Below are 21,553 nucleotides of genomic sequence, written 5' to 3'. Positions count from 1 at the left end.
CGAATTTCTGAAAGATTAAACATTGTTTCTTTGAAAAGGTTGTGAACGATTACCTATTGGTTTTTTTTAAAAAGATTCATAAGGCAATAATAATCACTGAGCTTGAAAACAGTTTTCTTGTTAAATATCTTCTTATGACAACTTTGAAACTCCGTGGTGAGACCGTGTGGTTAGGTTCTCACCCCCCTACAGCTTTACCTTTTCAGGAACCGGATGAAGAAGCATTAAAAAGAGTTATACTGCATTTGGTTTATATGCTGTTGTATTATTTAGATTATTTTCTTCCCTCGTCTTTGTTATTACAAGTTTGTAAGAGGGATAGAAATTGTATGTTTTATATTTTCTAATATGTTGAGTTATTATGTAAGGAGTCTTGTATATGAATCTATGCCTGCTACTTTGTTTTTTTTTAAGATAAAGTATTTACTTCCGATGTTCAAAAAAATCAGCGATACAGTGTCGAGTCACAGGCTCCTATTTTAGTGTTTAATATATAAAGTAGTCGTAATACTTTTTGCTATCAGAGTGGCGCAGCCGGAAGCGTGACTTCTAATAGTGAGGGTGTTACACTAACTAATTTTAAAATTTATAATTTAAAATACAGAATTAAAAATTTAAAATTTAAGATGTAAAATTTAAAATAAATAAAATAATTTTAAAAAAACTTGACTGAAAAAGAATTGTTATTTCTCTTAAGATAATTTGTAGAAAATGTTGTACGAATTTAACCACAGCCAAACATACAGAAAGAAAGGTTCATTATCAAACTCTATGTATTTCTTTTCCCACCGAATCCAAAGCCTCATGCAAAGACTCCCTTCAATAATATATAGTTCAATTTATTATACCCATCAAACATATATAGCTTCCATATTCTAACACTCTTCAGAGAACAGATCAGAGCACTAATTAATATAATTTGGTCATTGTTCACCTTCAATAATTCTCATCCCATTTTCTTATTATGGTACGCACCTTCTTCTGATATATCTTATTCTTTCTATGCCTTCTAAGTTTGAATTCTTTCTACTTCATTCATGTATGGTGCCTAGAACAAATAACACAATATTATGGTCAAAATTTAATATTAGGATGATATTTACTTACTAAATCATGCCAGGTGTACAATTAGTAGATAAGTTAGATGTTAAATCAAGTTTGTTAGTTTTGTTAGATTCTTCTAGATTAGTTAGGTCACTATTTTGTGCATCCAGCTATACATATATAAAGCCAACATTCTTTTTTTTTTTTTCCCAAGTCAAGTTTAATACATAATATTTTTTTTTTTAATTCGACTCACCTTCTTCTTTATTCATGTGGTGTGTTAGCTTAATAGCTTTTGGTTGTTTGATTATTTTGCTTTTAGCTTTATTTGTTCAGCGTTCATATCACCTTGCTGATATCTTTCTTTTCTTTTCTATTTTTCTTTGTTGAGATTTGTATATTTTTTATTTATTTATAAATTATACAAAATAAACAACCTAAGAGAAGTCTTCAGTAGTTCTCCGAGGATCTTTTATACATGTTCTCTACCAAGCTTACTTAATTCGAATTTGTAAGCAAGAAAAATGGAAACTACATTATCCTTGAGTGGATAACCATAGTATTTTCATGGTTGAACTTTTCTCTTCTGTTATTTTGAATGATGATGTAGAATAAAATAATTTTGCCTATTAAAAATGATTAATGCTAAGGAACCAACACTATAAAATACCAATTTCAATTCATTATAATATAATAGGTTGTCAAATAAAATCAGTATAAACTTTATCAATTATATTAAGTATACATCAAATGAGTCACTAAAATTAATCATTAACATAAAATATATATTAAAATATAAAATATATATTAAAAATAAATTAAATAACATATATATTTATATATAAATACATAATAATTAATTTTAGTAATTAATTTTAGAGTACAAATAATATTTTTAAAAATTTATTAAAAATGAGTTTTTATTATATTTAGATTTTAATTTTTTAATTAAATTTTGAATTTTTTTTAAATTTAATTACTTTTTAATTAAATATTGACTGTGTAATGTTGTTTTTCAAAAAAATTTTCATATATATAATAATGAGGATAATAATGATTGAATAATAAAATATAAAAATTTTATATATATTGTCCATATATAATTTTATAATTTTATTTCCCATGTATCATATGCCATTGTTTTCTTCTTCTTGGTGTCAACCGCAATAACGCACTACAAATAAGGAAGGTGCACTATAAAGCCTATCATTATGGCTGTTAGCCTGTTACCTTCTTTGTAATAATTCTTGTCTTCTTTTTATGGTCCTTTTCAAGCTCATGCTGGTTTTATTTTTTAAGGAAATTTGTACGAGATTTTAATTTGTATATATTATTTTGTGAATGTTGGCTTTCAAAGTTTTTAAAGTTTTTTTATAATTTCGTTTTTTTTTTAATTATCATTTTCATACATTTAATGAGTGTATTTTTTTTTTCTAAGAAATTCTTGCATAAATTAATATAGATAGTATCTGTATGTATAGAAGAACAAAATGGTATGGTATCCTAAGCTTTAAGGAAATGAGAAATCATATATATATATATTATAGGCTGATTCATACATAAAGGTAGAAAAATGATAAAATACTATAAAATTTATTTACATTTTTGTTTTATATTTTTCTTCTATTTCTAATTAATTAAATATGAATTTCAAAGTTGTTATAATTAATATATATTAATAGACACTAACATATAGCTGTCATATTTACTTTGATTTTTCTTCTTATATTTCTATTTATTTTTGTATTGACTCTATTGGGTAGCTTTTCCTAGAATTATTGCTCTGTAGTTTTGTTTTTTTTTTTTTTTTTAGCATTGTAGTCCTGCAGTCGATCAAAAATAAATAATTTAAATTTAAATTAAAAATATTAAATTAACTTTAAAAGTAATAAAATATACTTTTTTATAAATAATATTTTAAAAAATATATACTAAATTTATTTTAATTTTATATGTAATATATAAAAATAAATTCTCTTTTTTTTCGTAAAGTATGATTTTTTATTTTACATTCTTTAAATGAGAGTAAAAATATATATATAACAAATTAAATAATAAAATAATATTTTATTAAATAATTAAAAAAAATAAAAAAATCTATTTCCGTAATAAATAAACAGAATCTTTCTAAACGAAAAAATGAGCAATAAATTGTGTGCCAATAGAATAAAGTTATATATTCAATTTTTTTTATAAATTAAATTTAATTAAATTGAAAAAAATTTAAAATAATATTAATTTATATGATTTTTATTATATTACACTAATTTAAATTTAATTAATAAAAAATTTAGATACGTAGTATTATCTTTAGGAGGATACAATAATTAAATCAATCACCTTGTGGCTGAGTCATGACACGAGATATGACGGTACAATAAATAAATAAAATAAAGTATATTTTCTTTAATTGGGGGATGAGTATCCGCATGGTTATCAGTTATCACATTCAACACGTGCAATAAATAAATAAAATAAAGTCTTGTCTAAAGGTATATTAAAAAATTATTTATTAAAATTAAATTTTTATATTTTTAATATATCAATATAGCAAAAGTTAAACATTTCATTATTATAAAAGTAGAAAATATTTTAAAAAAATATAAACTAACTAAATTTATAAAATAATTAGAATAATAAAATAAATTTTTTGCTAAATATTAAAGATTATAAGTAATTTATCGGATAATGCGTATTATATATAGTAATTTTTTTATTATAAAAAAACAATATTTATTATTTATTAAAAATATACAGATTTTAAAAAAAATATTAGGAGAATAAATTATTTTTGTGATTAAATTCAATTAAATTTTTTTATGTCTTTTTTTACTAAAATTTTTAATTATTATTTTTAAATTACTGAATTAATTCAATTAAACTTATTATCAAAATAACTTTGTCAGATAAACTTTAATGCCAGCCGGTGAGATTTCCACCGCAATTGGCGAGGGATATTAAATTCTTGTTTTGTAGTATTTTTTTATATATTATATATATTTTATTTTATGCCTCTTCTGCATTGTCTCTATCCACACTTTAATTAACGTAACTCGGCTTTAATGCATTGCATGTAGTCATGTACACCTGTGCTGCTTTGGCTTCATCTACGTGGTGGGTTCTGAGCCTTTATTTTTTACGACTGATTAATTTGGTTATGGAACCTTTAAGCGTGTTATGCTACGTTATGAGGAAGGGTTGTGCTACACCACAATGTGGGGCAGCTTTTTCTCTCTGGTAATAAGGCACAATTCGGATGGTCCGAATTGTTTGTGTGGTATAGTATTAGTTGCAAATCGGACGGTCCAATTTGCAAGGAGGAAAAATTTAAATTTTTGAGACAGCAAATCGGACCGTCCGTGTTTTAATTTTTTTTTTTTTAATTATACGAAAATTAAATCAGAGGATCCGATTTGATTATTATAAAATATTTTTGAACTGAAATGCAATGCGTACGGTCCGATTTATTCAATGCTTTTCGGACCGTCCGATTTGTTGTTAGCTGACACCATAACCTGGTAATGCTCACACACGCTCCATAACCCCGTCCTACCCCAATCCCACCTCCATAACAAAAATAAAAAGCGATTTTTGACTAAGTAACTAACTAATATTTAAGTCTATAATAATATTATAAAATAATTTTTTTGTGACTAATTTTTTCAAATAAAACATGTGTTAGTATTTAATATTTATTTTAAAATAAAAGATAATAATATTTAACATTCTTATAATAAAATTTATTACATCATTTTTATAATAATTTTATATTTGTATAAATAATTAAACTTTTTGTTAAATTGAAAAAAGACAAAGATAGTATTATCATACTTTTAAGTGTCAATTCTGTGTGTTTGATACTAAAAAGATCTATAACTCAAGAAATCACTTTCAAAAAAGAAAAAAAAGGATTGGGCATGTCAGGATGGACTAGATCAGTTAACAGGGTTAAACCGATGGGTGGTTGATTAAGGAAAATTTGACGAATAATCGTTCGAAGGTCTGTAAGAATAAATTGATAAGCGGTTGGTAGATTAGTGGTTGGTTTATCGGAAAAAAGTTAATGGTTGGTTAGACTAGTTTTAATAGAGAACTTATTTTAGTTTTTATTTATGATTCAGTTGTAAAAAAGTAATTTTATATTAATTTTTGTCTTATACATAGTAAATAAGTATTTAAAGTATTTTTTTTGTTAGAAGAAATTAACTTTAGTCTTTATTGTGATCCTGTTTAATTAATTAATTAAAATAATTAAAATTTATATAGTTATTATTTTTTATAATAATATTATTAAAATTTATAAATTCAAAAATAATTTATTATTCAAAATATTAATATTAAAAAAAATTAATAACTTTATATATAACAATAGTGCACAATATATAATTTAAGATTAAACTAATTTGTAAAATTATGCAATATAAAGAAAAACATAATGGAGTTCTATAGTTGATGACAAGTACTGTAAAATTGTTATATGTGTTCAATTAAGTATTCTTTCAACTGTTGATGCTACTGCCTATTTCGAAGTTGGGCATTTCTTTGGAGAAATTAATGGTACGGTACAAAATCTTCGTCTCCCAATTGAAGTTGTGATAAGCCATTTTCGACATTGTCATACTCTAAGCCTTGAGCAAAATTTTCTGCATAAGTATCTCTTTCATCCTCAACAATCATATTATGCAACATAATACAAGCTCTCATTATGTTTGCAAGCTTCTTATTTTTCCAAAAGCATGCTAGACCGCGTATAATTGCAAAGCGTGCTCGTACTTGATCAGTCTACAAAAGGTTGACCAGTTGAGTTGGTTGGAAGTCAATCGATCTATTGGTCAATTATTGACTTTAGTCCTAGGTGATCCATCGGATTCTTGTGGTAAATAGGTTAGCAATAGGCCTGTTAGGGTGGACTGGAAGGCAATTCAATCGGTTAGTCCGAGTTGGTCAGTAGACAATCAGTTAATCAAGGTCGCTCGACAAACAGGATATTAATTGGATTGGACAACGACTGGATACGGATGGCAATAGACTCCATGAGGTATAAACCTCTCTCCCACCTCCCATTTTTGTTTAGTAAAACGACTTCCGTTCCCACTTCATTTTTGTCATGGGTCCCATTTATTTTCTCACGGGAGAGGCAGATACTCGCGGGAGTTTATGGATATTAAATTTTAATATTTTTTTGAAAAACTAATACAATTATAATAAAATCTAATACAATTAAACTAAATATATCAAATTAAAATACAATTCAAAGACAAATTCAACATAATCAATAGACACACAAATCTCCAACATACAAATTAAAATAAAATAAAAATAGAAAAACTTTCAACAAAATAATATAACAACTTTTAGTGCTCGATTATAGTTCGGTGATAATACTCTCTTTTTATAATGACACAAATTTAAATAATTAGCTATTGTTCTTGTAGAAATTGGCCGCTGTATAGCTCGTCTAACGATGAGTAACTGCAAGCTTTTCTGTCAAGATAAGTTATACTTCGGCAATGAGAGAACAGTGAGTGGGTACTTGCAAAAGGCACTCTGACGCTCAAGTTAGTAAGTAAATAATAAGCTTTACAAATTATAATATATTAAAATAATTTTCTTACCTTCCTTTTATATTTGGAATAAGATGTATTCGGTTATATTTCCAAAAATCTCACTTAAATGAGGAATAATAAGGTTTTAAAATGTTATTATATATTTTGGTATTTTCATAACCAAACTATAGTGTTTATAGCCGAGTTATAATGGTGACATATTAGCCCCAAGCTTGGCCTGGTGATATTTTGATAAAGCAGGTTGACCTTTTTGAGTTATAACTCGGCAATATGAGTTATAGGTATGGATCCTCCAAATCAACTTACTTTATTAAAATATAATAATTTGAAAATAGAAGATGATTGAAGTTAACGTGTATGAAAAAGTGTAGTAGTCCTTTCATTGATTGTACTGTTTGCATTTTCCAATGCAATCTGGTCCATTGATGTGGAAGGGAAGTAACGGTCAGGAATTTTTTTATGGAACTGAATGGTTTCATTAAATATGGTATTTTGAGTTATTATTGGAATCCTGAAGGGATTCATAAAGGCAACTTTGCTTTCTTTGAAGCGGTTTGTGAAGTCATAAAACTATGAGTATAAGAGGTTAGTTTGCTTTATTTGTTTCTCTGTTCTACCATTTCTTCTTCTTCTTCTTCTTCTTCTTCTTCTTCTTCTTCTTCTTCTTCTTCTTCTTCTTCTTCTTCTTCTTCTTCTTTCAAAAAAATTATTGGTGAGAAAATAGGAAAGGAGAAATTGAAAGATGATGATGATGGCTCTTACAAGTGGGTTAGCGAGGATGTTACAATTTGAGGTTCTCTTTTTGTGGATACGGGTAGTGTAGGTGAGATTAACATTTCAAAAATAGCTCAGAGAGATTTCAGAGTGAAGGTTGAGTTGCTGCCATGTGCCAGGGCTGATCGTGTTTTTCATGGAAAAATAAGTTTTGAGTATTTTTACATGCATAGCTGTGTTCTTGAAAATCTCGTGTAAAACTGCCATTTACTGTTTTTGAATGTGATGTGTTGAAATAACTAAACTGTGTGTCTTTTTAACTTCACCCAAATGGTTGAGTTCTTTTGAGAACTTTTGAAATTTTGATGGAGTTTTTGGAAATAAAGCCCTCTGTTGAGTTTTTTTTCCTTTGTTTCAAACTAAAGGGGTTTGGAAGGAAGTTTGGGTTAATTTGAATAGTGCTCCAAGTTTTGCTGTTTTCAAACTCTATAAGTCATCCGTTAAAGATTTCCAGGAAATATTTTTGAAAGTAAAGTCGGTCGACGAGAATTTTTCCTTCTATTTGGACGAACATTTAGGTGAGAAGTTTTTCCTATTTTGGTGTTCACAGCCACAACATATTTTAGGTCTAAAAGAGACAACTCCTCAGAATGAGTGTATAATAGGGTTTGGTGAGTTTGTTGACAAGAAAAACTTAATATCTATCTTCTTTTGCAAAGTATGTAGGACGACTTTATTTGCAGCTTCAGCTAATCCGTTAGTCTGTGGATGTTCCACTGAAGAGAAGTGTTGCTGAATTTTTAAGTTCTGTAAAAACGATGTGAAATTATAATCGACAAACTAATGACCATATTCCATGATAATGTGTTAAGGTATACCAAATCTGCATATAATGTGTTTTCAAACAAAGAAAATCATTTGCTGTGATGTGATTTTAGCTAATGATTGTGCCTCAATCCATTTTGAAAAATAGTCAATAACTACAACTAAAAATTTTATCTGACTTGGTGCAATGGAGAGTGGACCAAGGATATCAATTCTCCATTGATAGAAGGGCCAACTTACTTCAGAGTTATGTAATAGTTCAGCTGGTACATGTATTATTGGAGCATATTTTTGACAGTTTGTACAGGTGATGACAGTCTCTCTATAACCTCGGCCAGAAGAATGGCACGGAGAATTTTGAAGGATAGACTCTGTGCTCTTACATGCATACCAAATATTCCCTCATGGGCCTCGACTAAGGCGAGATCGGCCTCCGACCTGTTTAGACATTTTAATAGGGGACGAGTATATCCTCGCCTATATAAATTATCATTTAACAATATAAAGAATAAAGCTTGTTTGTGCACGAAATTGGAAATCACATTTTTTCATAAATTCGCATAACTAACCAGCAAGTGCACTGGGTCGTCCAAGTAATACCTTACGTGAGTAAGGATCGATCCCACGGAGATTGTTGGCTTGAAGCAAGCTATGGTTATCTTGTAACTCTTAGTCAGGATATAATATCAATAATAATTTTTAGTTTGAATTGTAAAAAGTAAAAGGGCAGAACACAAATAATACTTGTTATACAGTAATGGAGAATATGTTGGAGTTCTGGAGATGCTTTGTCTTCTGAATCTCTGCTTTCTTCTGTCTTCTTGTTCACGCACGCACGTTCCTCCTATGGCAAGCTGTGTGTTGGTGGATCACCGTTGTCAATGGCTACCATCCTTCCTCTCAGTGAAAATGGTCCAGGTGCGCTGTCACTGTACGGCTAATCATCTGTAGGTTCTCGATCATACCAGAATAGGATTTGCTATCCTTTTGCGTCTGTCACTACGCCCAGGACTCGCGAGTTTGAAGCTCGTCACAGTCATCCAATCCCAGAATCCTACTCGGAATACCATAGACAAGGTTTAGACTTTCCGGATTCTCAAGGATGCTGCCAATGGATTCTAGCTTATACCACGGAGATTCCGATTAAGGAATCTAAGAGATATTCATTAATCTAATGTAGAAATGAGGTGGTTGTCAGGCATGCGTTTATAGTTTGAGAATGGTGATGAGTGTCACGGATCATCACATCCATCATATTGAAGTGCGAATGAACATCTTAGATAGAAACAAACGTGTTTGAATAGAAAACAGAAATACTTGCATTAATTCATTGAAACACAGCAGAGCTCCTCACCCCCAACAATGGAGTTTAGAGGTTCATACCGTCAAAGAGTACACAGTTCAGATCTAAAATGTCATGAGATCCAAAATAAATCTCTAAAAGTTGTTTAAATACTAAACTAGTAACCTAGGTTTACAGAAAATGAGTAAACTATGATAGATAGTGCAGAAATCCACTTCTGGGGCCCACTTGGTGTGTGCTGGGGCTGAGACTAAAGCTTCTCACATGCTTGGGCTGTTTTGGGCGTTCAACGCCAGGCTGTAACCTGTTTCTGGCGTTGAACTCTAACTTGTAACGTGTTTCTGGCGCTGGACGCCAGACTACAACATGGAACTGGCGTTGAACGCCATTTTACGTCATCTATCCTTGAGCAAAGTATGGACTATTATATATTGCTGGAAAGCCCTGGATGTCTACTTTCCAACGCAATTAGAAGCGCATCAATTGGACTCTTGTAGCTCCAGAAATTCTATTCCGAGTGCAGAGAGGTCAGGATCCAACAACATCAGCAGTCCTTTTTCAGCCTGAATCAGATTTTTGCTCAGCTCCCTCAATTTCAGCCAGAAAATACCTGAAATTACAGAAAAACACACAAACTCATAGTAAAATCCAGAAATATGAATTTTTTCTAGAAACTAATGAAAATAAACTAAAAACTAACTGAAACATACTAAAAACTATATGAAATTAACCCCAAAAAGCGTATAAAATATCCGCTCATCACTTGTCTCCTGAACTTCTTCATATTATTAGTTTCAGGCAAAATGTTTCTAGTTTTCAGATACTGGATATAAGGCCATCACCAGCCATCATCTTTATTAATGTTGCAAATATTAATGAAATGAATGCTTGGTGTAATCAGAGTGGATTGCAAAAGAGTGGCAGTGTGTGATTGTGTACTGGTGAGCTTTGATAGAATGTCAGTTTGGTGATTTTGTTTCCTTGGAATATGATGAATTTCAAATTTTGAAAATAAGATATGAGCGATTTGACAACATCTAAGTATTTTGTTAAGAGAGGATCTTTGACTTGAAAATATTGATTTACCTGTTGTGCTATTAATAAAGAGTCATAGTGTGCCTTTATTTCAGAAATATTTAACTCAATGGCTAACCTTAAACCTGCAATTAATGCTGCATATTGGGCCTGATTATTATTAGCCTTGAAGGAGAAGTGTAAAAAGTGTTCCAAAACAATTCTATTACCATCTTTAAGAAGAATTTCAGCTCCTGACCCTTGAGAGTTAGAGGCGCCATCGACGTATAATGTCCATTCTACTGGCATATCATTGGAGTTGGGAGCAGTAAACTCGACAAGGTATTGTGATTTGATGGATCCTCAGGCTTGATATCTGCAAACTCGGATAGTTTGATAGACTATTTTATTAATCGTTTAGCTAATTCTGGTTTTGGCAGCACTTGTTGTAGTGGTTGCTCAGTTCGAACGTTGATGATATAACTTTGGAAATAAGGTCAGAGACGCCTAGCTGAGAATACTAAGGCAAGGGCAAGCTTTTTTATCTTTGGATAGCGAAGCTCGGCATTTTACAGAGATTTGTTAATGAAGTAAAAAAGATTTTGCATCTTGTCCCCTCCTGTAACAAGAACAGAATTAATTGCTCAGTCAGTAATGGATAGATAAAGATAAAGCTCTTCTCCAAGTTCAGATTTTTGCAAAATGGGAGGTTTCAAAAGAATAGTTTTTAGATTTGAAAAAGTAGTTTCACATTCATCATCCCATTTAAAGTTATTTTTCTTTTTGAGTAATTGAAAAAAGAAAAGATTTGGAAGCTAAACAAGGTAAAAATTTTGATAAACCAGCAAGTCTTCCTGTTAATCGTTGGACTTCCTTTACTGTTTGAGGACTTTGCAATTCCAGAACAGCTCAACATTTTTAGGATTTGCCTCTATACCTCGACTCCTAAGCAAAAAGCCGAGGAATTTACCTCCTTGGATACCAAAGACGCATTTCTCAGGGTTTAATCTCATGTTGTTGTTTTTTACTTGTGCGAAAATTTCCACAAGGTCGTCTACGTGAGACTTGCCGATTTTGGTTTTTGCGACCATGTCTTTAACATAGACTTCCATGTTTCGACCAATTTACTTAGCGAACATTTTATTCATAAGTTGTTGGTTAGTAGCCCATGCATTCTTAAGGCCAAAAGGCATAACGTTATAGCAAAAATTATCATATTCAGTTATGAAAGCAGTTTTATCTTAGTCTGATAGATGCATCAGGATCTGGTTATAACCAGAATATGCATCCATAAAACTTAAAGTGCCAAAGTCAGATGAATTATCAACTAAAGCATCAATGGATGGTAAAGGGTATGCATCTTTAGGACATGCTTTGTTTAAATCAGTGAAGTCGACGCACATGCGCCATTTACCATTATGTTTCTTTACCATGACAATATTAGCTAACCATGTTGTGAACCTGATTTGTCGAATGAAATTGGCATCAATAAGCTTTTTGATCTCCTCCAATGATGCTTGTTTCTTTTCCAAGCCGAGGTTGCACTTTTTCTGTGCTATAGGTCGGATTGATAAGTTAATTGCCAGCTTATGAGATATTATAGAAAGATCAATATCGGACATGTTGGCGAGAGTCCAAGCGAAGAGGTCGGCATTTCGTTGAAGAAATCGGCTAAGCTTCTCTTTCTCATCTTCCTGAATGGCTGAACCTACAAAAATGAACTTGTTTGGATAATTAGTTAAAGGAATTTTTTGTAACTCCTCCGTTGGGGTGGGACGTTCTTGAAACTCGGATCATGGGTCTAACTCGGCTGTGGATGGAAACCATTTATTTGTGCGCCTATAGTTCAGTTAGATATAGGCATTTTAAGACTGATGTTATAGCAATGCTGAACTTCACGGTGGTCATTGTGAATTGTTGCAACAAGGTTGTCCTGTATATGAAACTTAACACAGAGATGAATTATAGAGACGATTGCACCGAACTTATTCAAAAAAGGTCGGCCAAGGATTAGGTTATAAGGACTAAAACAATCAACCACAAGGTATTCAACATCTTGAGTTTTGGTTAGAGGACTCTCACTAAGTGTGGTCTGTAACCACATTGATCCCAACACAGGTACTCATTCACCTAAAAACCCCATCAGGTCTCCAATGGATGATTGTAGTATGTTATCACTCAACTGCATTTTCTGAAATGTGGAGTAAAATATAACATCGGTGATGCTTCCGAAGTCTAACAAGACTTTGCAAACTATTAGATCTCCCAGTTGAATAGAGATAACAACTGGGTCATCTAAGTTGAGCTCAGTTGAATTGAAGTCGAACGGTTGGAATGTCATTTTAGGTAAGTTGGACAAAGTTGATGATTGTTAATGGTGCTCTCTATAGCGAGCATAGCTCGGTAGGTGCGTTTACAAGCCGAGCTTGAAACTCCACCACCAGCAAAGCCCCCAGATATGCAATTGATCACGCCTCAGGGTTGATTGGGTTAAGCATTGTTTTCTTTGTCCTTGTCCCTAGAAGATTGTCCTACAGAAGATAAGTCAAATGGATGTATGGTGTGCTTTTGGATATGACCGCCGATGTATTTGTCCAAATGTCCTTGCCGAGCTAAGTACTCGAGCAAGTCTTTGGCTACGACACACTCATCAGTGGTGTGCCCGTGTTTCTGATGAAAAGCACAATACTTTATTTTGTTTACATTCTTCAGATCTTGATAGATTTTAGCTTTTCGAGGAGATTTGATTAGCTTTGAATTTAGTATTTCCTTAATGATTTCCTCCATTTTGGTGTTGAATTGAGTGTAAGAATCATAACGGGGTGTTAATCGAAAAGGTCTTTTGTTATCTCGATTTTTTTTCATCATCATTGTTGGTTTGATCTTTTTCTGATCTTCGAGCTTGGTGCAGCTCCACAATCTCCATTTGACCCTTGGCTTTCTCTCGAAACTCGGCTAAAGTTCGAGATTTGGCTATTGTGATATCCTCTTGGAATTTTCCTGGGCTAAGGCCGCTTTTAATAGCATGTAGGTATACCTCTGGATGAAGGTTTGGGATGCTCATTGCTACTTTGGTGAAGCGAGTAACATACTCTCTTAAGCTTTCATGCTGCCCTTACTTTCAAATAGTCGGAGTCATGAAAATATATGGAAGATGCAGCGAACTGATTTTCAAATAACTTAGCAAGCTCCTGAAAGCGTGAGATAGAATTTGCAGGCAAAGAGGAAAACCAATCAAGTGCAAGACCATCTAAAAAAGTAGGAAAACAACGATATAAGATAGGCTCAGAAGCATCGTTTACTATCATCATGGAGCGGAATTTTTTTATTTGTTTTTTTTTTTGGATCCCCATGCCATCATAGGGAGTCAGTGTCATTGGTAATGTAAAGTTCATGGGCAATTTAAAATTCCATGACCTCGGCTGTGAATGGTCCAACTGCTTGTCCGATTCGTTGCTTTCATTGTTTTGTTGATCTCCATCTAGTTGTTGAGTTTCAGAGACATGTATTGGATCAGAGTTTTCTTCCTCGTCATCTTGTCATTCATTGTGATAATTATTATGAGCAATCCGAGCATTGGTTAGCTCAGCTATCTGATTTGTCATTCTTTGATTTTCCTTTTCTATGTGCTGATTAGCCTGTTTTAACTCTATTACCATCCGAAGAAGCTCGGAAGGTGTGTGAGGAGGTTGGTCAGCCATAAGCAGATCTGGAAATTTTGGGACCTAAAGAAAAAAGGGCTTTTGTTTCTAGGACCCATGGTGGACGCCAATTGTTTTTGTGGAGGTTGGGCGCTGTATAGCTCATCCGCTGATGAGTAACTGCAAGTTTTTTTCGTCAGGATGAGTTATATTTCGGCAATGAAAGAACTGTCAGTGGGTACCTGAAAAAGACACTCCGATACTCAAGTTAATAAGTGAATAATAAGCTTTGTAAATTACAATATATCAAAATGATTTTTTTACCTTCCTTTTATATTTGGAATGAGATGTAATCAGTTATATTTTCGAAAATCTCAGTTAAATGAGGAATAATAACGTTTTAGAACGTTATTATAAGTTTTGGTATTTTCATAATCGAACTATAGTGTTTATAGCCAAATTATAACGTTTTAACCGAGTTATAACAGTCGCATCAGCTATTATAAATTTAAATATTATACACATTATTAATTTAATTTTGGATAAAACTTAAAAAAAAAAAACAAAATCCATTAAACATATATTTATATAAAAGTATTTTCAAGTAATTTTTTTTTCATAGATTTAACGAGTCCCCCGCAGGACGAGTACTGTTAGTCGTGACTCGTGGCGCAGCTGCAATTAGTGGCAGTGAGTTGTTGCGAGTGCCAAGTGGGGTCTTTTGGGGCCCATGGGTCGATAGGGTTTGTATGTCGGTGAGCCTCTTCAATGGCCAGTCAGTCAACATTTTATGTGTGTTTGTCCACCACACTCCTAAGTCCTACCCGCCTAGCCCACATACATTCTCAATTCTACATTTTTGTATTATTATATAAAGAAATCTTAGTTCTTCTTAATTTCTAATTTATAACAGAGCACAAAGTAGAGAAGGAATAGTAGAGCAGGAGGGAGAGAGAGAGAAAAGAATAGAGGAAGTAAGGCAATTTCATTCTTAATTTTTATAAAAAAAAAAAGGTTATATGACACATTTTAATTCTTTAATTAATAATATATGATGAATATATTAAATACTTAAATTTTAAATTCTAATACTAAATTCTAAACGTATTTATTAATCTATTCCATAGCTATTTAAAGCTTATATTAAAATAAAACTCATAAAAAATGTATCATTATATGTCGAAGAAAGCATTAGTACATTAAGGTAACAAAAAAATACAATTGTTATTGCAATAAAATATATCGACATCAGTAGTAGATTTATTATTTATATATAGAAATTCATTATCATGTACTTAAATTGTTTAACGTTTTTGCTTGTGACTTTTTATTACTTATAGCTAGTAATATATATTTAAAATGGTTTAATAATTCTATACATCTCTATAATTTTACTCAGATTTTTAATTTAGTCCTTTTAGTTCAAATTTTTCTAATTAGATTTCCACAGCTTAAAAAAGTTCAATCAAGTCTCTAATTTTAATTTCATTTTCGGGCTTATTGATTTTTTATGGATAATATGATGAGTGCTTAATAAAGAATATTCATCATACAAGTTTCATCAAATTTGATATTCTTTTATATAACAGTGGATGAAAATAAGAAGTTGATTGAAATTCTTTTTTATACGCTAGAGATATATCAGAGTTGAGGCATCAGATTTAGATTTTTTTATTATTTATTATAATTTAATTAACTCGGTTGGACTAATAAATCTCTTTTATTCTTTAGTTTGATTTGTTCTATTTGTGAACCATTTTTTAGAACCTCGTTAATTTTACAACAGCTGTTTCAAAATTAAGAAAAAATTACAAATTGAACAAACAAAAATATGTTTAGTATAGGTAGAAAGTTATACGAGGTGATCTCATACAAAATATTTTAACCAAGTTACATTATTCTTTTTTATTCTGTAAAAAAAATTATTCTTTATTATTATTTGGGTATTATGATGCAGGACACGTCAAATAATATTGTGCTGACTAAGCCATTCTCAGTACTGGCACAAGAATCAGATGCTGAGACAGCTTATAAAGCTCCCAATCTTATGAAACGAATATTAAGTTTATTTAAGAATGTGCGGCCAGGATCTGATCTTACTCACTTTCAGGCAAGTTTTCTTTCATCTTTACTATTTAAGGGAAATAAAATTCAAATTTAGATTAATTATGCATTTTGATGGGTCTCGTCCAATGGTATTTTTCTTGAAACAAAGTGAAGATAAATTGAGAAAACACAAAATCAGTTTTCCAACACACACAAAAAAAAAAAAAAAAAAAATCCAATCTTCTATAATTTTTTCACCTTATAAATCATTTGGAGAGTTTGGATCTCACTTTTAAAGAATTAAGTCCTAAAATACTTTAAAATTAATTATATGCACTAAAATAAGTTTTGAAATTTTAATTACATTAATTACATAAAATTGTATTAGTCTTTTTTTGTTAAGTGATTCATCACATTATTATTGACTAATGTGGGATATTTTTGTCAATCTTAAAAATATAATTAGTATAATCAGAATTTTGAACATTATTTTAATGTATGTGACTAATCTTATTAATCACTTTCAAATTCAAGTTTAACTTCACTCTAAATACATAAAGTCGTCTGCCTTTAAACAAATGACCTATGACAAAAAAAAAAAAAAAATCACTGTATCCTTTAAAAATTCTATCAAAAATTATTAATGATTTTGTTAAAACATAGAATCTATGGTGAACACTCCATTCTGAGTTCGTCCTATGCATGCATGCAGCTGCCAGCTCTATTTAACTTGCCAAAGTCAACACTCCAAATCTATGGTGAACAAGTGTACTCCACAAGCACGGATTTGCTAAGCAAGTGCAACAAAGGGAAGAGTCCTGTTGATAGACTCACTTCTGTTGTGGCATGGTATATATCTACCAAACGCCCTACAATCTTTGGAGTTGTTCCCTACAACCCCATCCTTGGAGAAACACACCATGTTTCTAAAGGAAATCTTAATGTCTTGTTAGAGCAGGTACACTTGTGTTATTAATTATTATGGTCACAAAGTTAATGGCTATACTCTTCTATATAGTGTACCTGTGTACCTGAAAAAAGTCTCATGCATGTTGAAGAGTCAACACTAAAATAGAGTCTTGTAAGATTTTCAATTCGTTTATTATAATAGTTAGTTTTTATAGTGATAGTTGTTTTAGGTTATGTTTGTTTATAAGTATATAACACGAAAAATGAATAAAGAGACATAAAATTATGTTTAACAGACGACATATAAATATAAATATTGTATTTTGAGTATTAAATTAGTATATTTTATATTTTTCATACCAAAAAAGACATAAATACTATACGAGATGCATTTTATTTCTTCTTTTTATTATTACTATTAATTTTTTATAATTATATTTTTTATTAATTTAATTTTTTTTTTAAATTTTGTGTAAAAAAATAAAAATAAATTAAATTTTTTATTATTTATTCTATTTTATATTCAATCTATCACCAAACAAATATATAAAAACACTCAATTTTTTTTTGTTTTCTTATTTTCAATATCTTGTTTTGTCTTGTTTTCAAAACCAAAAGCAACCCCAAAGTCATTACATTACTACAGGGATAATGAAGTGGAGAGAAGATAATAAATTATTATATGGAAAAGTTTAGGGGGTCAGCAATTTTATTGCATTTTGGCCAGCATGTAACCAGCACAAATGTTGCTGGCCCCTAGCATTGCTCTTATTATATTTACATACAATTTTTATGACATTGATCTTTCATGGATAACATTGTTTCAAGGATTGATGCATTCATGTGTTGACATGTTTGCAGGTTTCTCACCACCCTCCAGTGACTGCCCTCCATGCAACAGATGAGAAGGAAAACATTGAAATCATATGTTGCCAGTATCATATTGCAAAGTTCTATGGTAAATTATTTAGCATGATATATATATATATATATATATATATATATATATATATATATATATATATATATATATATATATATTAGCCCTAACTGTTGAGTTGGAAAATGTATGTAATTGTATGCAAGCTTTATTTGTTTTGTGTTGCAATGAATGGTGAACTTCAGGTGTTTGATGAAAGTTCTGTGTGGCTTTGGCATTGATTTTCTGTTTATTTTTGCTTGCTTTGTTTATTGATTTCGAATTGTGATATTGGTTAGTGTTTTCTGTGGCTGATTTGTAACAATCACAACCAAATATGCAGGTGCCACAGTGGAAGGTCATATACATGGAAAAAGGAGGTTGAAGCTCCACAATCATGGAGAGACATATGAAATGAATTCTCCTGACTTCTCAATCAGATTTCTTCCAGTCCCTGGGAACAATTGGGTTGGCAATGTCAATATCAAATGCCTTGAAACAGGACTTGTTGCAGAGTTAAGCTTCACAATGCAATCTTTCCTTGGATTTCGGGGAAATCGAAGAGCAGTTAAGGGCAAGATCATTGATTCATCTTCAAGGAAGATACTATGTGAAATTAATGGTCATTGGGATAGGTATGAACTATGAAGTATCAATTAGTCACTTTGCCTTTTCTGGTACTTTCATAAATCAATGCAAATACATTGATTTATGAAAGTACTAGAAAAATTTTAATCAATATGGAGTGGAGGGAATACTATTCTAAACTAGAACTTCAAACTTCAAACTTCAAACTTCAAAGCAACGACCACCAATTGTTCATTTGTAAAAATTTGATGTTGCAATTTCTAATACCTTAACATGCTGCAGCACTGTAGCAGTGAAGAATACAATTAATGGAGAAGAAAGAGTGATACTTGATGCAAGAGAAGTCATTTCAGGGCTCCAGACTCCAATTGTTAAGGATTCAAAGGTAGTAATAGTAATTATCTATTTACTATATGAGATTGCTAACTTCCACTCTTTTCATGTAAAAGTTAGCAAATCACTTATTCTGTTTGTGACATAAAAGTCACTCTTATTATTCTCAATCAATTTGCTAAACCTAAATAAAATTTAATAAGGCTGATAAAATCCATTATTCACTTGCAGTTTCTAGTGTCAAGCATTTACGGGCTTTTATTATGTTCCATAACCAATAAGATATGAAACTTATTGTGCATATTTCTCTTCTAACCTGTGATTCTCATATACTTTGATCAGAGTGTGTGGCCAACTGAATCAGCTATTGTTTGGGGCCAAGTAAACCAAGCCATCATGAACAAAGAGTGGGAGAAAGCAGTAAAAGCAAAGAAATTTGTGGAGGAAAGGCAAAGGGAGATCTTAAGAGAGAGAGCCTCAAAAGGGGAAACTTGGGTCCCTAAACATTTTTCTTTGTCTCACACCAAAGAAGGGGACTGGGACTGTTTTCCTGTTCAAAAATTGGTCCCACCCTCCCCTATAGTCTCCTAGGAATTTTCTTTTACGAAAAAAATGTTATGTATACATATAAGGTGTGAAATACTGTGTCGATTCATTTAAATTGGGTCTATATCCTATCCAAGAATGAGTTAGCGCGGTGTTTCATATTTTATATTACAAATAATACAACTTAATTTGTTATATTAGAAGTTCTGCATTGGTACACATTACTAGTACTTATTTTACAAAATATTGTCAAAATCATCATCATTGGTTAGACCAATCTACTTCTACTTGTGACTAAGAGCAACAATGTCCATGTAGTTGTTGCTCAGCAAGAAACACTTATGTTTATGTTTGAGACACAACTATGGCTGCTAGAACAAAATATTGAATTCAATTGTTATTTGAATTCATTTGATCTACAATAATATTATATTAGTTGTTAAAAAAAACAATTGTAAATTGTACTTTGTCATCTATCTTGGGATCAAAATATCCAACAAATCATATCAGAAGAAACTTGCAGATTGCAGCAGCATGAATTGATCTTGATATGTTTGATCCATTAATTTTACTAAGAAACCAGAAGTTGAGATAAAAATTCAATGCTTTTCATTTGGACTATGTCTTTATGAACTGATAGATACATCATGGGAGAAAATCAGACACAAAATTTCTTGACTATTATGATGGTTCTGTTCTGTCCATTCCCCTGATACACCAAAAAGATCAGAAAAAATAAAACAATATTTCACAAACAAAACACATCTTGATCATACCACAAAATCCAACACAAAAGGCCTTATCAATCATCAGCTTTAGCTTCATTCAATAACTCCGATTCGCTTCGCCGATTAAATGACTTCTCTCTGATAGTGTCCAAGATTGGTTTCCATCTACAAGGACTCCTCCCTCCATATGCCATGGCCATAGCAACTTGCTCAGCCACACCAATTCTTGCAGGGCTGCGACAAGGCGAAGACATACTCCAAACACTACTAAATTCGCCATCGCTGCTCGAAAATTCACTAGTACTATTAGTAGTACCAGTTTTTCCATTGAGAGTGTTATTTTTCATCTTCTTGTTCTTGTTCTTCTTATTATAATTCTTCTTCTCTTCACACCTTGTTTTTGCTATTGAATTGAGCCTCTTTGCAAGAGAAGCCAAGTCAACAGGGGAAGCCTCAGATTGGAGAATTGAGTATGGAAGAATGAAGTAGACATGGCCAGGTTGGAGCTGTGTGTCACCCTTCAATGGCTTTGAGGAAGATGAAAGAAGCTGAATTGAAGTGCATACAAAATGCTTTGGAGGGTTACCAATGACTTGGCTCACTGAAATTGGTTCCTCAAAATCTTCAACATATCCACTTAGATGAACCAAACGGACACTGCTCAGTTTTGAGCATGATCTTGAAGAAAAACACCCTCCCATAGTTTAGACTTTGCTTGAATTTGAATCAACTATATAGTGTATATATATATATATATATATATATATATATATATATATATATAAAATATTGAATTGGGGTTTGAATTATTTCTAAGCTGGATAAGTATCTAAGATGTTTGGTGTAGTTAGATACAACAAAAGGGTACTTATAAGAGGGTTTGTTTTTGTGATGAGAAATTTCTACATACTATAGTGTAGTGACCAAAATTCTCGCCTAATAAATATTCCTTTTCATTTTCAAGTACCAAAGTTTTCTAAAGTTTCTAAACTCTAACCCAACCGTGAGAATCGGGTCAGTGACTAGTTTGGTCCTTGTCAATATTTCAATTTCTATGATGTTGATGATGATTGCTGATTCATGAAAGGTGGAACCATTGAATCAGTCAACAATCAAAGAAGAATTTACCATTTTTACCAAAAATTATACCATTAAAATTAATAGTAAGTAAATGCTAGAGTCAAGTATTGAAAACGTCAAATTATTTGCTTTATTAATAAAAACTTTTTAAATAATTTATACAAGAAAATCATTATTGTTATTTGATTTTATACGTGATAATCATCCTAGTCGGTAAAGTTTTTAATTATAGGATAAATTACTAAATTAGTCTCTTACCTTTGGACATAATAATCCTGTTTTGATCTTTAAGATTT

General features: G+C 31.2%; 2 protein-coding genes across 3 annotated transcripts; one reads left to right on the top strand and one right to left on the bottom strand.

Annotated features, from left to right (window-relative positions):
• The first annotated feature begins 704 nt into the window (after positions 1-704).
• On the top strand, positions 705-19,901 carry LOC112741888 (oxysterol-binding protein-related protein 4C). Of its 2 annotated transcripts, none has more exons than XM_025791055.3 (7): positions 705-967; positions 16,066-16,218; positions 16,867-17,112; positions 17,925-18,021; positions 18,326-18,617; positions 18,853-18,955; positions 19,246-19,901. In XM_025791055.3, the coding sequence occupies exons 1-7, from the start codon at positions 965-967 to the stop codon at positions 19,492-19,494; spliced, it is 1,143 nt and encodes a 380-aa protein (XP_025646840.1). In that variant the 5' UTR covers positions 705-964; the 3' UTR covers positions 19,495-19,901. The 2 variants fall into 2 exon arrangements, with proteins under 2 accessions (XP_025646840.1, XP_072070121.1); XM_072214020.1 differs by lacking the exon at positions 705-967 and adding an exon at positions 2,835-6,082.
• Positions 19,902-20,035: 134 nt separating this feature from the next.
• Positions 20,036-20,997, bottom strand: LOC112741889 (uncharacterized). The gene has a single exon (XM_025791056.2). It carries the CDS (start codon positions 20,876-20,878, stop codon positions 20,252-20,254), a length of 627 nt encoding a protein of 208 aa, XP_025646841.1. The 5' UTR covers positions 20,879-20,997; the 3' UTR covers positions 20,036-20,251.
• Between the last annotated feature and the right edge of the window lie 556 nt (positions 20,998-21,553).

This window comes from Arachis hypogaea, chromosome 14 (assembly GCF_003086295.3).
Source record: "Arachis hypogaea cultivar Tifrunner chromosome 14, arahy.Tifrunner.gnm2.J5K5, whole genome shotgun sequence".
Classification (NCBI taxonomy): domain Eukaryota; kingdom Viridiplantae; phylum Streptophyta; class Magnoliopsida; order Fabales; family Fabaceae; genus Arachis; species Arachis hypogaea.
The sequence above is the reverse complement of the archived record's forward strand: the minus strand, read 5'-3'. Positions and strand labels throughout refer to the sequence as shown.

What these genes read in the sequence shown, in the direction of transcription:
- LOC112741889 (XM_025791056.2), bottom strand. Translation starts at nt 20,878, where the DNA reads ATGGGAGGGTGTTTTTCTTCAAGATCATGCTCAAAACTGAGCAGTGTC.
- LOC112741888 (XM_025791055.3), top strand. An exon ending in TTAATGTCTTGTTAGAGCAG is followed by an intron (nt 17,113 to 17,924) that starts GTACACTTGTGT and finishes ACATGTTTGCAG; the next exon opens with GTTTCTCACCACCCTCCAGT. An exon ending in CAATTGTTAAGGATTCAAAG is followed by an intron (nt 18,956 to 19,245) that starts GTAGTAATAGTA and finishes TACTTTGATCAG; the next exon opens with AGTGTGTGGCCAACTGAATC.